Genomic DNA, 27,784 nt, shown 5'->3' on the forward strand with positions numbered 1-27,784 from the left:
TTTTTTTCCACATTTTAGAATAATAGTAAAGTCATCACAACTATGTAATAACATAAATGGAACTATGGGAATTATGTTGTGACTAAACAAAATCCAAAATAAATCAAAACTGTGTTATATTTTAGCATTTTCAGAGTAGTCACCCTTTGCCTAGAATTTGCTCTTTACATTTTCTCAACCAACTTCTTGAGGTATCACCCTGGGATGCTTTTTAAACAGTTTTTAAGGAGTTCCCATCTATGTTGGGCACTTATTGGCTGCTTTTCTTTATTATTTGGTCCAAGTCATCAATTTCAAAAACTTTTTTTAAAATTACATTTTAGTTTTATAATGAAATAAATTAATATGGTGGCACAATTATATTTTTGTCTACAAAACTAATTTCAAACATTTAAGCATACGCCTTCAAATCAAAACAATCAATTATCATGAGAAACATTTCAGTCAAGTGTTTCAAAACTTTTGACCGGTAGTGTACATTTATCAATATGTGTTCCCTCGGCATTGAACCCATAACCTTTGGCATTGCCAGTGCCATGCTTTACCAGATGAGCTACAAGAAATTCAATAGAGAGGATGAAACCAGTCACTTCCAGCATAGCTCTCAATGAGTTTCCAGATGTAGCTGTAGATAGGCGGGAGGAGTTTGTATGTTAATTAGAGGATGATTAGCTGAAACAAAGGCAGCATCGTGTCCTCCTGAAATCCTCCAGCCACCACTAAGACTGTTGGAATCTTGTGGCACCAGAGTTAGCCAACAATCCATTTCTCTCTCTATACGCTCCTCTCTGTTTAATTCCTCCACCCAACCACATTCCAGCTGCTATTTGGCGTCTCTCTAGCGTATTTCAATTCTCACCCCAAACACACACACATTTGGTTACTCGCACGCATGACTGAGAAACTGCCCAGCAACAGTCGGAGCGGTGGTCAGTGTGGTCTCCATGGTAAATTAATAGATAACAGGACACATTAGGGGCCCCATTACAGAGGATCAGATGAGGGGCAGAACATCTATTTGTCAAAAACAATGGGGTGAATCACATTCATAATTCCAGTGTTCGTCAGGGTTTTGATTTTAAAAGTGTGATTCTATAGCACACATAAACGCAAAGTGGTTTCAGGGGCACCTGATGCTGCAGAGTGCGATGGCTTTATTTTGATAACTATAATTTCATTTTTGGTTACTAAAAATAGACTAGACAGACCAGTGTGCTGTATAGTGTATACCCTGCCCGGTCTCATAGAAACACTGTTCCTTTATTTTTGCAAAATTATTTTTATGACTTTTATTCCCTATGACACAAATCATGATTAATGACACAATGCTGCTATCTTTTGACATTAAAACACTTTTACTATAGCGCATGACTTGAAAGGTGATAACTTTAATGTTTGCATTACATAACCAACTACATTTACAAGCTTGCTCAAGCAAAATTAAATTACACAGTAGTTCAAATGATAGAGCGTTGCAACAGCGGGGTACGAGTCCTGAAGACCACGCGAGTCAACACGTGAGCCGAAAGTGTCATAGAAGCACCACAAAATTATGTGGTTGCTTCAGCAGTTGCATTTTTCAGGTCACATTTGCTTTTTATGACACTATCGTATAGGTTTAGGTTTTAGTAGAGGTAGGTGATGATTTAAAACTCAATAACCTCAATGTTTATGTGTGTGTGCATTATGCATTATGTGTGATTTGGGTGTGCACTTGTTTTGCTATATTTGTACTACCATAAACAGGGTTCTGTGAGGGTAAGGTTAAGGGATATTGCAAATATTATTAGGTTAGTATGAAAATCACTGTATCTTCCTGCTGAAAAGAAAATCCAGCCTCAGCTGGTCTCCCAGCTTAACCAACTAAAAAGTGCCCAAAACCCCTCCAAAACCAGGCCAATTTACCAGCCTAGACCAGCCAACCAGCTTCAGCTGGTTTCAGCTGTTTTTTTCTCATTAATTTAGACCATGTCCCCACTAATCTGTTTAAGTTTGAAACCTCCGTTTCGGTTTTCCAATGCTATTGTTTCCAAAAGTATGCGGCTATGGAAAGCTTTTTCTAAAGTCTCCGTTTTCGGTGGAGGAAAATGTTGTTCTAGTGTAAACAAGAAGGGTAGGCATAGCGAAAATATGTGTGGACGTGGCCTTAGTCTCAAAGGTCTCTGTGTGTGTGTGTGTGTGTGTGTGTGTGCGTGCGCGCGCGCATATTTAAAAAAAAGCTATACTTTGAGTACAAATTTGCAAGAAAATTTTTTTTCAAGAGGTTAGATAAATTTGACAGTGTCCTTTCGGTACATTCTTATACGTCAAATTGATTCATCAAGTAAAAAGTGCTTTTTTGTTCAAAAAAATGCCCAAATTTCCCCATTTATACAGGTAAGCGCATGTGTGTGAAACAGAAAATAACAGCAACACAACAATGCAAACAAGTGTAAGCCATTTAAATGGTATGCATGGCACTCCAGAGTAATGGAAATCACCCTGCATCCTAATGGAGATTTCCTTTCTGGCAAAGACCCAGAGATCAGAGTTAGCTGCACCCTGCGACTTTCTCAAATCATCTCTTCTAAAAAAATATTAGACCAGATCCTCCTCTCAAGGTTTAACTCACGGTTGGAAGAACAACAATCAGCCAATATCATCATAAACCGGGTCTAATCCACACAATAAGCCTAATCCTTCTATAAACACGCAGTAACGAACATGACTAACCATTCATCTAATGGACTTATGTTTATTTCTTTATTCTGCCATTCACAAAAAAAGAAGCAATAAGAGATTTAAGCGCTAAAAACACCAGATTGTTGTTATATATGGTTTGTATTCATCTGAGTTAATAAGTGTGTGAGTTACTGTGTTAAAACAGGCAAGCCAGGGCAGAAAGCAGGTGAAATGACACATACCGATACCAAGGTGATGTCTGGACATGCCTCCTACCTGAGTTTATGAGCTGACATATCCCTGGGAGTGATGCTATGAACATTAAACAGAGACACAGCATGCATTAGCTTCCGACCAAACAAAAATACACAAACTCCCACCCACTGCAATTAAAAGCACCCAGGAAAGCTGCCTCAACAAATCATTAATCGGGAGAAGCCGTAAAAAGCCATGGTGGCTCCACCCGGTCTGTCAATTGTTTTACATTAAAATACAGCCAAACGAACAAAAACCAAAGCACCAAAACTAGCTCTTTAAAAACTAATTAAATAGATAAAATTGAGGAATTACCTCAAGCTTGTGAGTCTGTTAACACTCTTGACAAACACTGAATAAATCAATTTCTGCTGTTGCTAATTCTGCTTGCAGCTTTTCTATGACCACAGAGGCTCTACATTCTACCCAACCTTCATGCAGGCAGGAAACCAACAAACATCAAAAACACAAAAGACAGCTGACACAAAGTTTGAAAGGGAGGCTCTTAAACATGAAGCAGTCAAAAATACTATACCATGGAAGATTGTGAAGTTGCCCTTTCTTAAATCTCATATCCCAGAAATGCAAAAATCAAATTCTCCCCCTCAGACGTCACACACACTTTGAAAGCTGCTCCTTTCTAACCCAAACTTCGCCTCCTACCCACTTAATCCCTCCTCCCTTTACCCACTGTCCCTCCCCTCTATCTCTCCTTCCTTCCTGTGAATATGTCTGGGATGTCTCCACAGCTCTGGACACTCCTCCTAAAAGCACATGGTCACTGACTGGGCCATTCCTGAGACGTTCCTTGTTTCCCGTATACACAGATCAAAGGGTGCTGATATCACCAGGACACAACAGAACTATTTTTAAAACTTTTCCTTCAGGACTATGATTTTACATTGGACATCAAGATTCAGCCCAATACAAAAAACGAAAATAAAATGTCCTTAAATCAAATGTTGGCATTTATTAATGGGTTAGTTCACCCAAAATTACAATTCTGTAATCATTTATAGACCATAAATGACATTGTCCTAAATACGTATGACTTTCTTAACATTTTTTTGGTGGAAGAGGGGAAATTCTGAAGAATGTTGACACTGCTTTTTATCTGCATAATTTGGAAGTGAATAGGGACTGAGGCTGTCAGCCCCTAAAATTTTGCCCAATATTTATTTTCATGATCCACAGAAAGAAGGAAGTCAGACGGTTCTGGAACAACATAAGAGTGAGTAAATGATGGTAGAATATTCATTTTTGGGTGAACTACTCCTTTAATTTTACTATACAAACTATAGTGATGACAGACCATTTTTAAATGCAAAAACATCAGAATTGCACATAGGGAACAAACATTGGGCCAAATATTGCATTAGGCTTGTCTTTGCATTAGTTTGAGTGTTTTGTTTCTAAATGTCTCTAGAATTTCAATGGTTTCATGCTCTTGGTGGCCAACAACTTAATGGAATACTTCTCCTAAAAATGAAAATTCTCTTATCATGCCATCCCAGATGTTTATGACTTTCTTTCTTCTGCTGAACACAAACAAAGATTTTTAGAAGATTATTTCAGCCCTGTAGATCCATACAGTACAAGTGAATGGGTACCAACATTTTGAAGTTCCAAAAGCACATAAAGGCAGCATAAAAGTAATCCATACGAATTCAGTGGTTAAATGCATATCTTCAAAAGTGATATAAGTGTGGGTGAGAAACAGATCAATATTTAGGCTAAGCTCTTTTTTTACTACCAATCTCCACTTCCACTTTCACATTCTTCTTTCAATTTGCATTCTTTGTGCATATCGCCACCTACTGGGCAGGAGGGGTAATTTATAATGAAAAAGTACATATTGATCTGTTTCTCACTCAAACCAAACATCATATCGCTGTGGCGAGGGCGTGGTTGAGCATCCATCCAGGGAGAGGGGAAGCGGTAAGGATTCATACCTGGGTGATAATTAAGTCTAACAGCTGTGTCTTGTTATAGTAATTTGGGATGAGCGATAAGGAGCCCACGCCAGAGCCCAGAGAGAGAGAGAGAGAGAGAGAGTGCTACACAGCTGAAGCAACACGAGTGTGTTTGAGTGTGTTTAAAAACTACACAGACTATATTGTGTGTGAATAAAGAAGTGTGATGTTACCTCAACCCCACTTCCTTATTTCTGCAACGTCCAGACTTGTTACAATCGCTTCTGAATATATACAGTAGATTTAGCCATTAGAGTCTTATGGATTACTTTTATGCTGCCTTTATGTGCTTTTTGGAGCTTCAAAATGTTGGTACCCATTCACTTGCATTGTATGGACCTACAGAGCTGAAATATTTTTCTAAAAATCTTAGTTTGTGTTCAGCAGAAGAAAGAAAGTCATAAATATCTGGGATGGCATGAGGGTGACTAAATGAGAATTCTCATTTTCGGGTGAACTATCCCTTTAAAGCACAAAAAACATGTTGCAAGTAAACATATATTTAAATGTAGTGTGGGTCGTATATTCTTTTTTCCGATTAACACTTTTTATTGATTCAGACAAATGAAACAGATAAGCAAACATATATACACCAAATTAACTTTTAACCCCCATTATTCTCTTTCCCCCTCCCAATCCCCAACCCCACCCTGACCCTCAACAAATATCCCTGTGGTCAAACTTGAGAATACACAAAAATAAATAAATAAATATATATATGTATAAACACACATTTAAAACTACACATCTCTCTCCACTTCCCCTCCCTGAAGGCCTTCCAAAAATGGCAAATAGCTGCCCCATTTTTTATTAAATAAATCCAAGTTTCCCTGCCTTCTATATGACATTTCTTTGAATGCTGCCACCCTGCCCATCTCTATGCACCACTCCTGAAATGAGGGTGCTCCAGCCGACTTCCATCCCCTAAGGATGACCTGCCTGCCTATCACAACACTGGCTAGGACACAATGTTTTTATGTATTTATCCCCTATATTAATGACCGCCCCATCGCCTAAAATACAGAGTCTGGGGCAAAATGATAATTGAGTGTCCAATACGTCACAAATAATACTCTGAACCCTCAACCAAAACTCTTGGATCTTAACACACCACCAAAAAACATGGGCTTGTCCCCATCTTCTGATTGGCATCACCAGCAGGTGGGTGTGTCTTTAAGACCAAGCCTATACAATCTAGGGGGGGTCCAATAGAATTGATGCAAAATCTTAAATTGCATTAGGGTCACCCCTGCATCTCTAGATACAGACTTGACATTTTTTAGAATCCTAGCCCACACTCCTTCCTCCAATACCAAGTTTAAATCTTTCTCCCATAATCTCTTGAGAGAAGTTGAAGCTCTGTCCCCCAGACTCTGAATTAGCAGGGAGTAATACACTGATGCCTCATGACCTTTTCCAAAAGCAGTAATCACCTCTCCCAGAGTATCCGCCGCTCTAGGGGGGTGTATGTTACTCCCAAAAATAGTACAAAGCAGGTGGCGCAGCTGTAAATACCTGAAGAATTGAGACCTGGGGATCCCAAAATGTTGCTCCATATTTTCAAAGGATCTCAACATTCCACTCTTAAATAAGCCACCGAGCGTATTAACCTCCTTCACAATCCACTCTGTCCAGCAGAAAGGGGACTTAATAATACATAATTTTGGGTTCAACCATATGCTCGAAGCAACATTTAAATAAATGTCTGAATTAAACACTGGACACTTTTGTCCATACCATGTGCAAATGAGAGATAACAGGGTATAACTTAACTTCTCCAGTTAGTTTGATAGAAAGGCTTTGCAATGGCAAAATAGGGGCAAGAACTTCCTGTTCAATACAAAACCAGGGAGGGGCTCTCTCAGGTGGAAGCGACCAATGAGCCAAATGTCTGAGACCGAATGCATAATAATAAAAAAAAATATTGGGTAGGCCTTGCCCACCTTTGCCAATCGGCCTATGCAACTTACTGAAATGCAATCTGGGACATTTACCATTCCAAATGAAGAACTTGTCTATGCTATCAAATTGCTTGAAATAAGAGAGGGGGACATCTATAGGGAGAGATGTTTTGGAATACAGTTCATTTTAATAACATTAACCTTCCCAATCATAGATAACCCTGCCGGGTGCCCCTATCCAGAGTAAAATAATCTGAAATTAATCCATTTGTTTGTATCGCCACTATCGGGGTTTATAAAGTAAATTAATCTATCCAATAGAAGTATTCCCGAACCCGTATATTTCCAAAATCTTAAAAAGATAATCCCTTTCTATCATATCAGACGCCAGCAACCGGAGTCTGATCATTCGCCACTGACCACATGATATTGATGAAACATCTAATGTTATCAGAAGAGCTACGGCCCCGAATAAACCCCATCTGATCTATATGTATAAGAGATGTCATAACTTTACTTAATCGGTTAGCCAGAATTTGTGACAACATTTTAATGTCTAGCTGGATCAGGGAAATTGGACAGAAACTCTTACACTCGCTTGGATCTTTGTCCTTTTTAAGAATCAGACTGATCCGGGCTTGTGTCATGGTTGGTGGAATCTTTCCATTCTTTAATGATTCCATATAAACTTCTAACAAAAGTGGAGCCAGTTCTGTAGCATAAGATCAAAAAAATTCAGCAGCAAAGCTGTCTGGCCCTGGAGCCTTGCCTGTAGGCAAGACCTTAATTACCTCGCCAAGCTCCTCTAAGTTTTTCTCAGAATCAATTTTTTGCTCAGTCATCAGTTTAGGAAGTTCTAATGGTTCCACAAAGTTTCTAATATCTTCATCAGCAGACGAAGACATGGAACTATAGAGATCAAGATAGAATTCTTTAAAAGCATCATTAATACCAATGGCCGAGGTAAATATTTCAACACCAGCAGATTTCACTGAGGGAATGGTGGAAAAAGACTCTCTGTTTTATATATCTAGCCAGAAGTTTCCTTGCCTTGTCCCCCGACTCAATGTATGACTGTCTTGCCCTGAATAGCCAAAACTCCACCTTCCACAACAAAATAGCATTATATCTGTATTTCATTCGGGTCAATTCCCTGATTCCATTAGACGACATTCGGCGCTTCAGCTATGCCTCTGCACTTTTAATATTCCCTCCCAATTCCACAAGTTATTGTGCTTTGGATTTTTTGGTGAATGAGGCATACTGTATGATCCGGCTCCTAAGAACCACCTTAAGTGCCTCCCAAGCCACGCCCACAGAGGAAACTGAGGACCAGTTGGTCTCCATATAGACAATGATTTCAGCCTTTAACATTTGTTGGAAGTCAGGATTTTGCAAAAGGGATACATTAAAGCACCAACTATATGATTTCTTTTTCTCCATATGTGGCAACACCTCTAAACACACCAGGGTGCAATCTGAGACTAAAACGTTTCCAATTGAGCAATCAACAACAGATGAAATGAGGGACCTAGATTTAGATTTTTTTTTAGATAAAATAAATATATATATTATATATATATATATATATATATATATATATATATATATATATATATATATATATATATATATATATAGAGAGAGAGAGAGAGAGAGAGAGAGAGAGAGAGAGAGAGAGAGAGAGAGAGAGAGAGAGAGAGAGAGGGAGAGAGAGTGTAAATCTTATGGACTGATGAAAAAAAAATTATAGTCCCTACCAGATGGGTTCAAAAGTCTCCTAATATCTGTAAGACCAAGATTTTTACACATCCTGTGAAGCATCAGTGTTGCTCTAGGGGGCTTGCACACCTTTGCTTCACTATGATTAAGGATTGAGTCCATCAAAAGATTAAAGTCTCCTCCCACTATTATATCATGAGGAGTGCCAGCATCTTGCAACATCTCTTCAAGATCTATAAAAAAGCCCTGATCATCAAAGTTAGGTGCATAAATATTATCCAAAGTAAGACTTTCTCCCTGAATTTCAACAAACAATAATGACTCTTCCTAATTTATCTTTACTCTGTTTGAGACATTTGAATTGTAGATGTTTACTTATCAGCGTAATGACTCCCCTGCTCTTACTCGAGCCAGCACTATAAAAAAAATAAAAAAAGCCCACCCCATATCTTCATACATTTTTCAGCTTCCTGCGGAGAAAGGTGCGTTTCTTGATGAAACACTATATCATATTTCTTACGCTTAAGAGAAACAACCTTCCTTATTTTTATGGGGTGCCCCAACCCATTCACATTCCACGCGGAAAGAGACAATCCACTTAAATTAACATTTGACATTTTGACATATAAGAAAAAATAGATTGTGTGTTAAAAATAAGATTATAATGACCACATTCCAACATTAGTGCAACCATCAAAACCCGAACATTCCCCGGAACAAAACAAAAAGAAAAAAGAAGAATGTGTGCATTAACCCCGCACATGACAGCGCCAATTGGCATCTATCCCTCCAAACTCAAACTGTCTATGTATGGCTACGAGAACCCCCACGACAGCTTTGCCGTCGGATTGCTCAAGTCCGGCATTTCTATACAAATTTTGTGAGACAGAATTACACAGCAAAAGATAATCTATAAAACAAATTCCAGCCAATAGGTGGAATAAACAAAAAGAGCATGTAGATTCATCCATAAAAATGTCCTGAAGGTGTGTTGCTCTACAAAATAAACTCCAGCTGCTAGGTGGAACCAGCACAAAAAGAGCACGCAGATTCTTCAAACAGTTAAGCGAATGTTCAGTGAGCCAGTCCACTCGGCTGCAACGTGAACACAACAAGACGACCCACTCACTCCACTGACTTTATGAAGAACATCGCTTGCTGTGGGCATTTAAATGTTTTACGGCCATCCTTAGCATCTTTTCTCAATTTGGCCGGGAATATCAGTGCAAAAGCGACCTTCCATTGATGTAAATGTTTCTTGCATTCCTTGAATCGATCACGTTTCTCTCTTGTCGAATTCGCAAAGTCTGGGAACAAGAAATTGCTGACATGTTCAGCATCTCTCGCCGCATTTCCTGCACCTCTCCGACTAAATCGACTCCCAGGCTCACGGCCTGCTTGGGGGTGTCAACTTGAGCATGTAAGTGTCTTTTAATGTCTCCTGAGCCAGAGGATTTTGAATTCTTTGACATTGTCCTCCTAGAACAGTTATGGAACAGAGTGTATCGAATCTCACCGGTTTATGTCATTAAAAGTGCTAAAACTAGCAAAGTCCAGGAATTTCACACATGGCGTCACGTGACCCTCCGGGTCGTATATTCTTCAACATTGTATAATTTTGTTCATGGCTTTCGAGGACGAAGGCACGTTACGCATCATGTCCATGTTATGATATTTTGTTGCTTATACTAAGGGAAAGATACACCGAAATCCCATGGAGTTTGATTGGATGCACAGCCTTTGACGTCAACAACACAAGATATGGGAAGTGTTTTCTCGACCCTATTTTAAAAGTTAATAAGCCTATTTATTTTGCTTTCCTCTTTATGCATGACTATATACTTAGTTGCATTTTATTATTTGTTTTTAGCAAGGTTTCTGGTGAAACAGAGATTAATAAGGGGTTAAGTCTTTCTTTGACCTGTCACCATACATATTGTGCATGAGCGATCATTCTGGGCCATGAGAGAGGCTTGAGGAACAAAGGAGATCGAAAGGGGCAGAGCACAGGAAACAGAGGTTTCAGTGAGATTGCTTTCGTCAAAGTCTCGTTTCTCTTTCCATCTCTATCTCTCTACCTTAAGGAAGGCCTCTTGTAGATTCACAGGATGTGACCAACGAAAAAACATTAAGCAACCGTTCCTGCCTGTGCCCTTTGGGCTGCCAAAACATGCCTAAAAAAAAAGTTCCAAACTCTGGTTGAACTAATATAAGCATTATATTCCTCATCAGTGACTCACAGTCAGTTTCCCGTATAAAATGTCATAAAAAAAAGTTTGAATGGTGTATCATGGTTGTTCCACTCGCTTTCACTGAGCAATGGGAAACCCCACGAAACCAAGGCAGATGGGTATATCAAGGAATGAATCACAATACTGATAGAAAAATTATTATAGTGTGGTCACTCCAACTCACAGTTAAAATCACTTTCTTTTCCTAATTGATATTGATATAAGCAAAATGGTTGGGTATGGTAATATTGTATATGATCATACAGTGGCCCAAAAAGGATTTGGGCACTTAAAACGTATGAATGTCATTGCATTAGATAACAAATATAAGTGGCTTTAATTTAGAAGATGTCACAAAGACACTTTTCATGCAAAACAGGTCATGAATTATGAAAAAACAATATATATATTTTTCTCAAAATGATGTGTGAGATGCCATTTGGTGATAACAATAAAGTGATGCCACTTGGTTTAAAAATGTGTTATTTATACAATGGCATTCATACATTATAAAGTGTCTTAAGTGTCTGAATACTTTTTGGGGCCACTGTAATTTCATATACTGTAGGTATGATAAAATATTAGGGTCGCACAGTATACTGGTACTAACTAAATATCGTGACACTACAAAAAAAAAAAAACTTTAAACCGTACGATATAATCTTGTTGCTAATTTCAGTACCATTTTACAGTATGTTGCCATTAGCAAAATTACATGAGATGACAATTTGAAAATAAAATGTAAAAAAAAAAAAAAAATCTCAATTTGGCCAAGTGTGATCATTAAACAGCAGAAGGGTGTCATTTAAATAATATACAGTCCCATTCACTGCACGCTACATAATGAACGAAAGAGCCGATCTGCTCTATCTACTTCACGCAAACACACACACACACACACACACACACACACACACACAGACGCACGCACGCACGCACGCACGCACGCACGCACCACACAATACTGGTGCTTGATTTTCATGCAGTGTGTTTGGTGTATAAACGGTTGTGAATTCTCAAATATTCTTCTCCGGTGCAGCTCAGAGATTTTAGCTCACGAGTCGTGACGGGAGTTATAACTAACCCGTGAAAAAAAGAACGCAAACATCTGTCAAAATAAAAGTCCTGCTAAAATGAAAGCTCTATTTAACTGGATGCGTGAAATTGAAGACAGAAAAATATAACTAGTGTAAAATATGAATGCTCCAAAAGTAGCAATAATACTCATAATAACAGCAGTATAACATTAAATGGTTGTATTATGATTATTATGATCTGTATGCAATATCACAAAAGTGTACTGAATATCAGCATGCTGTGATTCAGCCATAGCAGCCTTGCGTCTGAGGTAATCAGATTTCTTTCTCCATTAATGTTTTCATTAATACTGTAAAGCTCTTATGTGCAGCAATTTATTTTACCAAAAATGTAATTTTTTTGGTTAATAATTAATGATTATATTTTATTTGATTAAAGCTGCATGTATATATTATAACATTTAATTAAAACATTTAACATGGAATCCAGAAAAATTTTAATGAAAAACACAGAATTTGTATCTGTTATTTTCTGTGTAATTTCAATAAAAATCAGAGGTTTTTATTTGTTGGCTAAATATCGATTTAGTATCGTACCGAAGCCAAAATTTTGGTATCGGAGCAACCCTATAATAGATATAGGAAGGTATGACATCCTATATGGTATGAGATAATATATAAGCCCGATCAGATAGGAGTATAATAACAACAAATACAGATATGAAATGTTATATAGATATGATTAGACCTAGATAGTTCTGCATTTCTAGTAATGATAATTTAATGTAGAAAAATACACAAAACTTAGAAGTAACCTTCCATTAACAATAACAGGGAAGCCACCAGAGCTATTTCCTGGTATTTTGTAGACACATTGGGAACATTGGGAAGTTACATGTGTAAAATACCTGCTATGGAACCCATTTCCCTAAAATGTCTAATCATGCAGATTCAACCATATTGGTCTAGTCCGATCTTGTCTGCCCATAGGAAGAATAGCATTCCTTTGCTCTTCCTGGGAAAACACTATCAAGGCTGGCCCTATTCTATCATATTGTGATACGCAGGGGTCACTGAATTCTCTGCTACCCACTCCAGCCCCATGCATGCATTCCTGCCCCATGATTCACACTATGGCAGCTTTGGCATTAATCATTAAAAAACAACCTAAAAAAATAAATAAAATCAACTGGGAGGTCGCAACACAAAATTCGGCAATTTCTGATAAGGTCGCGAGCAGCAGGGGAAAAATTATGCAAAATAAAAATACAATTAAACTAACCATTTAAAAATGCATAATTAAAATAGGAAAACAAATAGGCTTCTCTTTTTCAATGTATTTTGTGGTTGACGTCAAAGGACGAGCTTCCAATCAAATTCTATGAAATTTTGCCGGAAATTCATGTCACTTAGACAAATTAGACAGATGCCATCATGAAAAAATTGCATGTTGCTCAAAAATGAAACTAAGAAAGGTCAAAGAAAATAAGATCCCAGATTAAATATGTGATTAATAATACATTAGTATATAATTTTTATGTATGAATAGTATATATTTATATATACACTCGCTGAGCAGTTTATTAGGAACACTATGGTCCTAAACATTTTCAGACGTGGTCTTCTGCTGTTGTAGCCCCTCTGCCTCAAAGTTTGACGTGTTGTGCATTCTGAAATGCTATTCTGCTCACTTTACTTGTACAGAATGGTTATCCGAAATACCGTAGCCTCTCACTGGATGTTTTATTTTATTTTGTATTTTTTTTGGCACCATTCTAAATAAACTCTAGAGGCTGTAATGCATGAAAATCCTGGGAGATCAGCAGTTACAGAAATAATCAAACCAGCCTGTCTGGTGCCAACAATCATGCTACGGTCGAAATCACCGAGATCAAATTTTTCCCCATTCTGATGGTTGATGTGAACATTAACTGAAGTTCCTGACCCATGTCTGCTTGATTTTATACATTACACTGCTGCCACACGATTGGCAGATTAGATAATCGCATGAATAAGTAGGTGTACTGGTGTACCTAATAAAGTGGTCGGAGAGTGTGTGTGTATATATATATATATATATAAACCAATATTGAATAAAACAATTACATATTTGTTTACTTTGGACCCAGCACATAACCAAAATTGTTTATTGCTCAAATGTAAAATCTGGGTCCTGAAGCAAAACCAGTTGAGGACCAACAAGTTAGAGGACAGTAGGCCACAGGCTGACACATAAAGACATAAGGAAAATCTTGTGAGAATTCAATGACAATGCAAGTATTTTGGGACATTTGGATCAAAGATTGAGGAAAACTGGAGGACACATAACAACAAAAAATGCACTTTCACAGACCCCATGCTGTCCTACCTTAGTGACCGAAACGAAGCAGTGGGCTAATCAGAGGCATGCTGCAAACTGACCCCTCTCATCCCCACTGGGATAACTGCTTCTATTTTTAAAGATTATGTTCCTCAGTCTTGTCTGTTTTGTTTATTTCTCTGTTTGTCTGTTTCCTTGTCTAATGAGGGCAAACAAGCCTGCGTGTTTGCCAGGTAGTCCTGAATGCAGTTCTGTTCTGGTCAGCTTTGTGTGTGTTTGTGACAGAGAGAGAGATAGAGAGAGAGAGAGAGAGAGAGAGAGAGACACAGAGAGAGAGAGAGAGAGAGAGTGACAGAGAGAGAGAGAGAGAGAGAGCCCAATTGAAAGAGTATAAATAGACAGATGGGAGAGTTTTGAGAGTGGCTGAGTCTGCACATTCTGAGCTTTGGAGTGGGATCAGGTGTGTGGATCCACCGAGGACTAAAATGCCACAGAGATCAACAGCACTGAACTAGCAAAACATCTTTTATGCTTTTTTAAAGCATTACACTGCAGAACTAAGTGAACTGCAAAAAGCAAATGTGATTAAAAAAATAAATAAATAATAGTTACAGCAGGTAATATACACTTCCTCTAATACATAAAAACATTAACCTAAAATATTTGTGTTAGAAACAAAAGTGATATTTCACCCAATAATGAAAATTCTGTCATCATTTACTCATCCTCATGTTGTTCCAAACTAGTACGACATTCTATTTTTCGTGGAAAACAAAAGGAGGTGTGGAGAGAATGTTACCCTCAGTCCCCATTAGAACTGGGTAATATAATGAATATTCACAATATAAATCGCGATAATTTTGCTGATGATATAAAATTAAGCAATATCATGACAATCGCGATGATTTTCATGTGCTTTTTATTTGGCCTTTAAGTTTCATTAAGAGCAACATTAGACAAATTTCACGATCCTTCAGGACACACAACTAATCAAAATAACATTCAAATGGCAATATGGTCATATATGATTCTTTAATTGCAAAGTAGGCTTGGATCATTGCCTTTTTCACACATTCGATAATATGAAGATTTTCCCGATGATTAACGACATATTTCGGGATTTTTTCCAGATATAAATTGGGTTTTTCACGAGCTTACAGCGGGAAACTCTTGAGGAAAAAACAAACGATAAATGTCCTTCGTCTGCCACCATAGTACCGTTCTTGCCCACAAGTCACCATCCGATGCATTCTCGATTTCAAGTACACATCTGGGTCATTTCCTGAGTTCTCAGTACTTGCGTTCTTGAGGATTGGAACTGAACTTCAACAGTGGATGATGATGTAGAACGAGTCCACGAGAACGTAAAAACACAAAAGAACGCACATTAAGAAACCGTCAAATACACACTGCACTTTCAGTGTCAAAATAAAAGCCCCAGGTGAAGTAGAAAGGACGGAAATATATTAATTTTGTATCAAACAAATATAATCTTCAAATTAACAATTATAATTCAGTATTATGCAATATTCAACAGGGTTCCAAAAAATAAGTGAAGTAGTTTTTGCACACCTTATTTATTCACAATTGTTTTTGTAAAAAATATATGTAGTCAAATAATGCTTTTAATTAAGCTTTTGGAACAACATGAGAGTGAATAAATGATAATAGAATTTTTATTATTGGGTGAACTATCCCTTTAAATGTCCATGTAATATCAATTAACCAATATCTCAAATCCTTAAATCAATATGAAAACATAAATAAATGACAAAAAAATGCAATCCAAGACCCAAAATTAAAAAGCTACCTCGTTAAGGCCATGAAGCAAGACTTTTTGGGGAACATGGCAGCTTTAAAAGTCCCTAAGAACTACAAAGGCAAATAACTCCATATAAGCACAGAAAACACACACATACCTCTATGAGTTCTGGCCTGAGGTTGATGGTGTAGAGCCAGTCTGTGAGGTGCGGATAAGAGTCCAGCGCCAGCGGTCGACCTCTCTCTGGAACACTCTGCTTCCACTCTAACTGTTTACTGATATACTTCACCAGCTTCACCTGTAGAGGGCCATCACACACACACACACACACACACACACACACACACACACACACACACACACACACACAGACTTGTGTAACAACTGGTCAAGACAACTTATTTTTAATCTATTTTAAGTAGCTACTATTACCGGAACGATCATTCCGACACAACTTGATCACAACATTAGCTGGTGGTGTTGGGGACACTTTTCAACTGGTCATGCAGGGAGACAAGCTTAAAGTAGCTAAGACCAACAAACCAATTTTTAGCAGTTTCTTTGTGGTCTAAAATCCTGGGAGAACAAACGGTGATGACACTGCATTTTTGTGACATCACAATGACATCAATAATGCAAAAGATTCAAACGTCATGTCCTGTCATATTGTATGTTTCAGAGCACTTCTAAGAAAAAAAGAGCCAGTTCAATTTGACAAAACAGATGTAACACGAGACTGAAGTGGAGATGCAAGCTTGTGAAACTGAGCAATAGAGCAAGCAGATTCTCTAAACCTTCGTGCCCGCAAGAGAGCGTTGCATGCAGAATGCAAAGTGAGAACAGACAGAGGAAATCCCCATGTGTGACTTCATTGTAAAAGAGTGGGTTATGAAAATTAGTGTGGCATAATGGTATCAGCAAAACAACCAAGTGAGTACAGTGTAAACCAGGGGTGCCATGCACCTAGTTTTCAATTAGCAATCAAGGAAAGGCAGGTTAAAATCCTGACCAAATGTATACAAGCAAAATTGCAACTGAACTTAACAGCCAGTGATCCCAATGCATTTTCTTTGCTGAAAAAAGAGCAGCATTGACAATTTGATAATAACTCCTTTTGTGTTCCATGGAGAAAAACAGTTATCACGTTTGGAGTAACATAATTGTGACACGATTGGACTGACCAAATTTAGATGTGAATTTCTGCCAGCGTAAACATTTTTTACCTTCAATGATCGTGCAAATTAATTATCAAGGATACAGCAATTTTTTGGGAAGCTCCTTTTAAAGACCACTTGGCTTGAATGGGTATGACACTTCTGGTACAGACAAATACTGTACACAAACACACCACATATTCTTTTTTAATTTAAATACAGGCCAGTGCCTAGTTTCAAGCATCCGCCCATCATTATCTTCCCATCACTAGACTGATATTAGGCTAAAAACAACAAGTCGATCATGTTCAAGGCTCTGAAGACAAAGATGCTTCAGATGGTGCCCTCCCTTAGTTGATTTAGCACACCCACTGTAATAAACAGGGCTGTCTACAAATAGACACTGGTTATCATGGCAAGGGAGTCTGTACTCTTTCTCATGGGGGCGTCTATTCCGGCACTATGGCAACCCTGGCTGGAACACAGCGGCGGCTGCAGCCAGAGTCCCTTGTGACATCATGGTGCAGCAAGACATTGTGGTCTGCAGGTTAACAGAAACCAACACACCTGCTTTGAAAGGTACAAGTTCAAACACCCCTGAGACAGCCACAACAGCAACTCTACTCAAAGAGAAAAGGCTTTTTTTGCTGGCTGAAATCTATGCATGTTACATCAACTTAAAAGATTTAACTTGGATGAATGTTTGGTGCTTGTTTCTACTTCACGAGTTCATTTAACTCTTTAAGCTCGGATGGCCCGCGAGAAAATAAAATAATTGTCAAAATATTAATAACTAGTCTTGTCCATCATAAATTAGGTATTGTTTGAAGGCTTAGAAGCTCTACTTTACAATGCATGTAGGCATTATGACCAAAACTAGTGCTATGAAATTTGCAGATAAATCAGAAGTGTTCCGTTTAGATAATGTTTTTTTTTTAATTTTTTTTTTTTTAAATGCACTGTATATATTATTGCAATCAGTAACAACTTCAAACTCATCAAATAGCCATGTGTCATATGTTGTTGGAAAGCTCTCAAAGAGTAGAATGCAACCAGTTGGTGTTGCTTATATGCTTTTAATTTTGGGTATGCCACTGAAACAGGAAATCTTTAAAAACACATTCAGAGCTTAAAGGGTTCATTTCATTGACTTTATTAAACGTTCTCAAAGTGGAAAAAATTAGGTGCTGTTAGTCTTGTTTGCATATGAGATGTGTATAATACATTATATACAGTGAGTCCAAATGTCTGAGACCACTAGTGAAAAACAAAAAAGAAATACAGGTGCCAAGTGTACCTATGAGAATTGATTCTGTTTTGAAGGCAAAGTTTTTTTGTTTTTTTTTGTTTACTGGACTTTCTATAACGTTAATTAATAAATGAAAACGTATTATGGCATTACTTTTGAAGAAATCCTCAATATGCAAAAATTTTTCACAAGTGCCTAAAACTTCTGCACAGTACTGTATATTTGAAAAAATTGCAATATATATATATATATATATATATATATATATATATATATAGACACACATACAGTATATGTAAATTAATTTCAGGTATTCACATTTCTTTGTATTTGGTTTGTCCCTCTTTTGCTTTGATGACACATGCGCTCGAGCTGGCATGAACTCCACAAATTTGTGCAAAACCTGATGATCCATGTTCTCCCAGCATGATTTGAGAATGATCCAGAAGGCATCTTGTTAGTGTGCTTTAATGGAAGCAAGGAAATCTGACCTTTTGTACTAACATGGTCAGTGTCACAAATTAGCTTGTTTGATAAGTGACCTAGAAAAAGTGAAGAATCTTAAATATTTCTTCTTCATTTTCCATCATAACAATTCTTTGTTTTAAGTTTTTCTAAAACTTTATTTAGTCATTAAATCCCAGATTTTTTGTGTGGTCTCATTCCGGGTTCAATACAAGTTAAGCTCAATCCACAGCAAAAAATAATTTCTACTCATCCCTCCTTTTCTTTAAAAAAAGCAATAATCAAGGGTACAGTGAGGCACTTACAATGGAAGTGATTGGGGCAAATTTTTGGAGGGTTTAAAAGGCAGAAATGTGAAGCTTATAATTTAATAAAAGCACTTACATTAAATCTTCTGTTAAAATGCATGTATTATTTGAGCTGTAAAGTTGTTTAAATCATCATTTTTACAGTCGTTTTAGGGTTTGTTGACATTACATCGTCATGGCAACGACGTTGTAAAATTGGATGTAACTTTACAAAGAAAAGGTTTATTAAATGATTTTATCGCACTAACATCATGTTGACATGCATATTGTTTATGTCTTGTGGCTATACTTTTGAAACAGTAAATATTTTAACGTTTACGGATTGACCCCATTCACTGCCATTGTAAGTGTCTCACTGTAACCCTGATTTTTTTTTTTTAAGAAAATGTATTTTTGTGGTAATCAATATTATGCCAAAAATGCTGTCCGTTGAGCTTAACTTGTACTGAACCTGGAATATTCCTTTATTAAGCTGCAACAATGAGCATTTATTAAGAAGAACTAAAACTTGTCCAAAGCAGTTATTAGTTATTAAGTAAACGAGATACAATTACGCATGTAAGGCCTATTACGTTTCAGATTTCAGATGACCCTAAACATGGCTGGAAATTTTTTTTTACTTATATTTATACAAATTTGATATGAATAACACCTCACAGACATAACATTTAACCTTAACCTATTTAAGTGTATTGCATTCCAATATTTCTTCCTCAATCATATCCACAGAGGTCTGGGCTAAGCCCCGAATATCCACTGACCCTAAAACCACCCCGGCCCTAAATGTCACAACTGCAACTGGTTGTTTTTGCTCTTCAAATAAGGTAGAATAAACACCAGATTTAATGCGGATAGTCAAAATTTGAACAGTCATTGTCTAGTGAGAGTGACAGGGCAGATTGTCTTGTCGAGCAGAAACAAAGGAGAGTACCGACAGTTTATAAGACCTGCCAGTATACAAGAATAATTCCCGGTATTGCAAACAGTATTGTTGGTGCTGTGACTGTTTCACACAGATGTTACACACATTCATTCCTATAAAAAAGCATGGTTTGATAGATACTCGTATTCTATCTGTAGAAAGACATATCTGTTGACTAAAAAAAGACCTGATAGGTCACTGTGGCAGCCTGCACCAGGGTAGGGTTGCACCAGCTGTGCGTAAGGTCTCACTTAAGTTGAGAAGTAAAGTTCACACTAAGGGCTTAGTAACTACTAGTTAGTTTGTAACTAAGTCAGTGCTTAATTTGGTTGCACCACCTGTTCTTAAGGCAAGACTTAACTAGGTCGTAAGCTCTCCGTAAAGTAATGCGTAGTCGCATAATATGACGTTTACCTGTATTTATCCAATAAACAGCTGTCAAGTTTGTACAGAAGTGTTAAAACGCTATATAATGATATAGGCTATTTTAGCTTATGTAAATAACAATATCCAATAACTGTATCTAAAATGAATAAGGGAAAATAAATACTAATACAACAGGCTGGAAAAATAGACATTTAATCATTTTATTATTTCATATATGTTGAAACTTGACACCGTACACAGGAAAGTGCACCATTAGATTGGTTGAATCATGCTGAAGTATTACATTTTTTACATAATGTTTTCTCCCATAAATGTAAATGAGTGTAAATTCCAACATCATCATACTGTATATGTCGAAAGGACTGAAGCCTGTCAACCAAAGCATGAGCTCATTGACGTCATCAAGTGAGCCTGCTTTTTTATTCCATCCATTACTCCTGGTCGGATTCCGTAAATATTTACTTTATATGTAGGGTTACTTTCTACCTAAATTTAATGGTGCAACACTCAAATATTTAGTAGTGCGTAAATAGTGACTTAGTGCCCATTTACACCACAACTAGGCTAAGTTGTAATGTACGTATAGCTGGTGCAACCGGCCCCTGTAGCCCAGCAACCAGCCACCTGTGCAGTTGATTAGCTCTCTGTATGAGGTCACAGTGCACTGGCAGAGTGCAGCTGCAGTATTAGAACAGCTTACTAGCTGTTAACAGGATAAATCACTAAAAAATGAAAATTCTCTCATAATTTGCTCACATATTTCCAAACCTGTATGACTTTCTTTCGTGGAACACAAAAGGAGAAATACTAAAACCCCTCAAAAACAAACAAACAAAAAAGACATAAATTTAAGTCTTTTTTCACTGATAATCTTCCCCTCCAGTGAGCTGTGAACAACTGCCACCTGCCATTGAGTCAGTGAGTAATCCTAACTTGAGAACTGAATCAGTCCTATTTGTGAACAGGATCGACCGATTTATTGTAAAGATTTGTCTCAAAAGAATGATTTCTTCACAAATCTGACATCGCTACTACTCTCAAAACAACTACTCCACAATATAAATTTGGGCCGTTTTCTCACATAAAGCTATCGCATGGCTACAGAAGATTTGGAATATACAGTACAAGTCGTATAGACCACTTTTATGGTGCTTTTGCGTCAAACGGAGAATTTCTGAAGCCATGCAATTACATTAAAGGAATGTTCCGGGTTCAATACAAATTAAGTTCAATCGAGAGCATTTGTGGCATAATGTTGATTACCACAAAAATTAGTTTCGACTTGTCCCTCTTTTTCTTAAAAAAAAAGCAAAAAAAAGCAAAAAAAAAAGCAAAAATCTGGGTTTCAGTGAGGCACTAACAATGGAAGTGAAAGTGAATGTGGCCAATTTTTGGAGGGTTTAAACAGAAATGTGAAGCTTAAAAATTTTATAAAAGCCCTTGCATTAATTATTCTGTTAAAACTCATGTTTTATTTGAGCTGTAAAATTGTTTAAATCGTAATATTTATCGTCATTTTAGGGTTTGTTGACATTACATCGTCATGGTAATGAAGTTGTAAAATTGGCTATAACTTTACACAGAAAAGTTTGTAAGTGATTTTATCACACTTAAATCAAGTTTACACACATATCCTTCATGTCTTAAAAAAAAAATTCACTTCCATTGTAAATGCCTCACCAGAACCACGAATTTAGCTTTTTTTTTTTTTTAAAGAAAAGGAGGAATGAGTCAAAAAGAATTCTTGTGGTAATCAACACTGTGCAACAAATGCTTTTGATTGAGCTTAACTTGTATTGAACCTGGAATATTCCTTTAAATGAGGATTGAAGCTTTAATGCACTGGCTTCAAAATTTCTCCATTTGTGTTCACCTTAGAAAGAAATGCATCAGTGTTCGGAACGACATGAGGGTGAGTAGATGATGTTTGATCTGAGACAAGACAGCAGCAGATGAGTTGAGCCTAAACTTTAATACCTCTCCAATCACATAAAGTGAGGTTTATTATCACATTGCCCTGTCAAAACCACTATTCGTCCAGATAGCATGTAGCGCGGTCTTCAAAAGAGGACGAGAGCAGCGTATCATTAAAGTTTCAGCAGGTCTACAGCAGTCTGAGAAGGCGTGCTGGCTTCTTTCTATCTGACAATGCTTCCAAGCTGATTTAATGTATTGGTCAGCCACGAGCAAACCTCAAACACAAGTGGGTGTTAGTTTGCACCAGACACAAGCTGGCACAATGCGCAGGAGTATGCCTGTATTCAATGACTATCTCTGCTCTCATCTGCCATCTCCGTTACACCTCTCAAGGGGGGGATGGAGTATGGGGAGAGGGGAACGGTATTCATCCCCACCTGCTTAACTAAATTGTGTGCATGAGACTGGAGGGGGTAGGTCGAGAATCTTTAGTGACATTAGAAAGCAGGTAGTCTTGCAAGAGAGGGCTTGTACATGCAATATGAGCTAGCTGCTTCATTAGAGACGTAAGAGAGGGAGACACAATCCATATTGGGTGAAGACTACATGAGAAACATGTCTTTCCCCAAATTTGTTTTTCATATATGTATGAATATTCTATTAAATATCTATTTTGGTGCATAACAATAATTGAACAAAAGTCACTAAATCCAAGTTGGCTCCAAGTAATACAATCCGCTTTTTTTCAACATGAACAGTGCTGGGTAGACTACTTATGAACTGTAATCTAGCACAGATTACAAATGACATGAAATTGTAGTCATTAATGTAATCTCTTAAATTATATTTTAAGGTTATCTAATCTGATTGCTTTAAGGTTACTGTGGTGATGGGGGCGTGGTCGTGTGTCTGTCTGCAGGAGAGAGGGAGTGGTGTGTCTCGTCAAGCTGGTTGACATAATAATAAAAAAATAAATCAAAATTATCCCCTTTTCTCCCAAATTTTGGAATGCCCAATTCCCACTACTTACTAGGTCCTCGTGGTGCCGCGGTTACTCACCTCAATCTGGGTGGCGGAGGACAAGTCTCAGTTGCCTCCGCTTCGGAGACCGTCAATCCATGCATTTTATCACATGGCTCGCTGTGCATGACACCACAGAGACTCACATCACACAGACTTGCCCCATTGAGAGCGAGAACCACTTTATCGTGACCATAAGGAAGTTACGCCATGTGACTTTACCCTCCCTAGCAACCGGGCCAATTTGCTTGCTTAGGAGACCTGGCTGGAGTCACTCAGCACACCCAGGATTCGAACTTGCGACTCCAGGGGTGGTAGTCAGCGTCAATAATTGCTGAGCTACCCAGATCCCAGTTGACATAATTTCTAACAGCTGTTTCTCATTACAGTGAGAGAGACGCCTTAAACAGCTGAACACGCAAGAGGAAGGCAGAAAGAGATGTTGTGTGTTTTATGATTATTATTACTATTGTTGTGAAGCTGAAGTGTTCGAAAAGCTATTTGAGAGTTTTTGTTGCTTTGAACTGAGGAATAAGAAAGCCCTGAGGAGGCGGCACTCAAATTAACTGAAAAGAGAGAATAAAAGCTACCTGAAGCGTGTCACTGCTCCCCGTGAAATAAAAAAGGTACTTAAAATGTTCTTACTCTGGCAATTTTGGCATTAAAAGCCATTTGCATAACTAAAACTAACTTTACTTTGTATTTTAAAAAGGTAATTTAATCAAATTTCAAGTACTTGATTTTTGTAATCTGATTAAGTAATCCAGATCACATGTAATCCGTTACTAACCAGCACTGAACATAAATATATGTATGTATAAGTCAATGGACGCACAGCTTGTAGAGCCCTATGGAGCGCAACAGTCTGGTTGTGGAAGTAAAAATCCCATTCATTTTCTCCATAGGGGAATAGATTTTTAACAATAACTTATAAACCTTTAAAGACAAACCTACCGTGAGCTCCAAGATTGTTAATCGATGGTATATGCATCTGTTGAAGCCATCAGACCGCATTTTTCATCTTAATTTTTTTAAAATCATGTTAAATAGTGGAATTTGTGGTGAAGAACGACATGACCCATGAAGCGATCTACCAATCAGAGAATTGTAGTGAACAAAGCGAGCTCTGCAGTAACCGCCCACTTCCATGATGCACTGTGAATTACACAATCAAATCGGTCTTCCTACACTCTCAAACTACTTTGTGTATATATGTGTATATCTGAATATTTTGCGATACAATTTGCAATTCTTTATGGGATTGTAGTTCATTCCCTCATTAATGATAAGTAACACAGTCTTGTACCTTTGTCTTTTTTGTCTGATTTTCAAATACTTTTCTGACTGTAATGTTGTGATTTACCACGAATCAGGTTGATTTGGTTCATTTATGAAATCCCTATGTAAAAAATAAATGGGATCAATACTTCCAGAACCAATACGGCTGAAAAAGTGGGTGGGCACTCTATTGAAGCTGTGCTATAATCTGAGCGTTGTCAATTATTTTCATTAAATAATTTCACTGAGTAGTATAGCATCTTTGAGCAACACAGCAAACATCAAAAGAAATGAAAAGAAAGAAAAAAGATAGAAAAGAAAAAATAAAAATGCAGAAAAAAGAAAGCAAGAAAGGAAGGAAAAAGAAAAAAAATACAGAAAAAGCAAGAAAGAAAGAAAGAAAGATCCAAGCACATCTTTGCAATTGATGAGTAATCTGTGCTACCCCACTGGTCTGTTATGACAGTCTTCTGTCAAAGTTATTAAAGAGTACATATGAAATCAAGAGTATTGCAAGTTTGATGCTGATTTCATCACTTTGGTTCCTGGTAAAACTATGCTGAAGTAGTTTTAGGAAGAGGAGTGTTCCTGACATAAGGGTGCCCAGATCAAGACATGTGATTACATAATGTAATTTCCCTATCTTCTTTCTTTTGTGTCAGCATGTATCATGCCATAGCCCCACTATATTATCTATAATATTCAGTTTAACATCAATCTATATCAATAAATGCATGATATTTGTAAAAGCTTTAATGCATAAAAGTTGTACATAAAGAACTGTGACAGTTGTAACAGATGATGAAATAACTGTAGACTGCAGTGGATCCTGTTACACAGTGTTACCAAATACAAGCAAACCTGCTCCTATTGTTTCTGATAGCGACATCTGGGATAAAGCATGATAGGATTAAACAACAATACCATGTTCCAACAGACATGGAAGGACTATATTCAAGTTAATGGAGGTCAGAAAGGAAGACGATACTTTGAGACTTCAGTTTTGTCACAAGGGAAGACACAAATGTTGCAATACATTTGAGAAATGGCCCAACTCAGTGATGTCACAGACTGTGTAAGACAATACAATTTTTATCATAGGCAATATTTGCCCCCTGGAGTTGGTTTTCAGGAGCATTTTTTTACCTTTATGAAGGCATATTTTTTCTAACCACATGAAAATGCATGCTTTTATGTAAAATGGGTTTAATTAATAATAATTTAATATAATTAATAATTAATTAAAGTTGAATAAATGTAATTCTCACTCTGAATTAGTTGGCTGTTACCTATAAAATTGAATCCTTTTAAACTCATGTTTATGTGATAATATGTATAGCTAGGCTTAGTATAAAATTTTAGGAAATATATCATGTACCACAAATAAAAATAAAATGGCCATTTGGCCCCCACATTTTAAACTTTAGGGGCATATTTGCCACTTTCTGCCTTGGTCCCACATTAATTTCTGACCCTGGTCATAATGCATTTTATTAGGTGACCTAGAAGGCCTGATAAAAATTATGCACATGAAGAGCAGATTTACAATAAATGGAAAAGAAAACTCATGAAGTTGAGGTTGCCTGAAAAAAGCAAGCACACACTAAAAAATTTAGTAAAAAGCACAGGATAGACAATGGAGAAAGTACACGAGCGAGTGGAGCGTAAGTAATAAGAAAAGAGAAAGGAGGAAAATAAAGACAGATAAAGCAGTTGAAAAACCGCATGGGGATTTCCTGATATGAACGAACATTAGTCAGCCGAGAGGCCTATATGCTCCACCGCACCTAATAAGCCTCGTAGTGCTGTGTTAACTTTCCATCCATAGAAAAAAGTGCAAATGAGCCTTAAAAAGTCTTTGATGAGCTCTCACGTTATTGAGAAAAGAACTGCATTTCCAAAAAAACAAAACTGAGACGTTAGGGAGCCGGCTGTGGCTCTCAAAATTGGTTTTTCCTACATCCCTACACTCAATTATGATATCAGACAGTTCTTCCATATTTTGTTTCTGACTTGAATGCATGACATGTCATAATAACGAACTCGGACGTAGGAGCTCAACAGGTGTACTTGAAGAGCCCATTACAAAGGTGCTTGGGTTTATTCCAGGCAGGAGGCAGATGCCCTAATCCAGCCCCCGTTCCTAAAGCCCAAAGTATACTTCGGTCAGACACAGGATGCAAATCTTGTCATTAGCAGAGTGCTCAATCACTGAACGCGCACAGCCCGATTTTTCTAACCGCTCAGAATGCGCATGGAGTTATTTGCACTAATTAGTCGGCCCACAAGGTGGCAACACTCACATTTGAGCCATTGCCGTCACAAAGAAGTGCTAGAAGAAGATGTAATCGCCACTATACATCAGGAGATGAAGATGAAAATCAACAACAGCGGATATGCAAGTCAAGAGCGTGTTTGTGAGGAGGTCAGGAGACACCTGTATTTGTATAACTCGAGTCTGAAGGAATATATCAAGTTTATGGGTGGGGCTGCACGATTATAGCAAAAATCATAATTGTTGATTATTGCCCTTGATATTGTAATCGTGATTATTAATGTCGATTAAAATATTAAATTACCGTGACAAAGTAAGCAACCGTGATGTTCTTCAGAGTAGCAGATTTCAATAGTGGATATGAGCTGCGCTCCAGTTTCTTTTAAGCATTAAATATTGTAATAATGTTTGTTAATGTTAGGCCAAATACAAATTATTTTAAATGGATATCTATGGTATACAATAAATTAAATTATTGCTAAATTACTGCTTAAATTATTAGTCCACGTACAGTAAATAATATGACATCAATTTTCAAACTTATTAACAGCTGAATTAAACTGACCAAGTTACTTACTGCGTTCAGTAAGCCCTTTGGTGGCGAGGCAGGGGACCATTCATCCTGTTAGATCTTCAGTGGTGATCATGTTCATTTAAGATCATCGTTAGATCATTTTTGGCCTCAGTGGTTGCACTTTGAAATTAAAAACAGTCATTTGCAATCGGAGTTTGTGCAATTCGTGAAAATGTTAAATCTACTAATATCAGCTGCGTGACAAATGGGTCTTATTAGAGCAGACACGATAACAATGACAGTGATTCCTGAAATATGCTATTCATGCCATATTCTTTATGTTGGCTACACCTCCAAAACAAACTTAGAACAGTTAAGCTGAATTACTTTATTGCTATTTTGTACAAATCAAATTCACATTGGCCTAATTATT

General features: G+C 37.4%; 1 protein-coding gene across 6 annotated transcripts in view; it reads right to left on the minus strand.

Moving 5' to 3' along the window:
- Positions 1-27,784, minus strand: part of LOC127421985 (kinase suppressor of Ras 1-like) — a 61,883-nt gene that overhangs the window by 23,806 nt on the left and 10,293 nt on the right. For 3 of the 6 annotated variants that reach the window (XM_051665272.1, XM_051665268.1, XM_051665267.1), the window contains exon 2: positions 16,020-16,160. Coding sequence is in view for 3 of the 6 variants with exons in the window: in XM_051665268.1 (XP_051521228.1) it covers positions 16,020-16,160 (141 nt within the window). In the remaining 3 variants the exon portion in view is untranslated. Of the gene's footprint in view, positions 1-2,937; positions 2,974-3,451; positions 3,562-14,148; positions 14,297-16,019; positions 16,161-27,784 lie in introns of those variants that run through there. The other 3 variants (XM_051665273.1, XM_051665274.1, XM_051665269.1) reach the window with 3 other exon arrangements.

This window comes from Myxocyprinus asiaticus, chromosome 31, assembly GCF_019703515.2.
Source record: "Myxocyprinus asiaticus isolate MX2 ecotype Aquarium Trade chromosome 31, UBuf_Myxa_2, whole genome shotgun sequence".
Classification (NCBI taxonomy): domain Eukaryota; kingdom Metazoa; phylum Chordata; class Actinopteri; order Cypriniformes; family Catostomidae; genus Myxocyprinus; species Myxocyprinus asiaticus.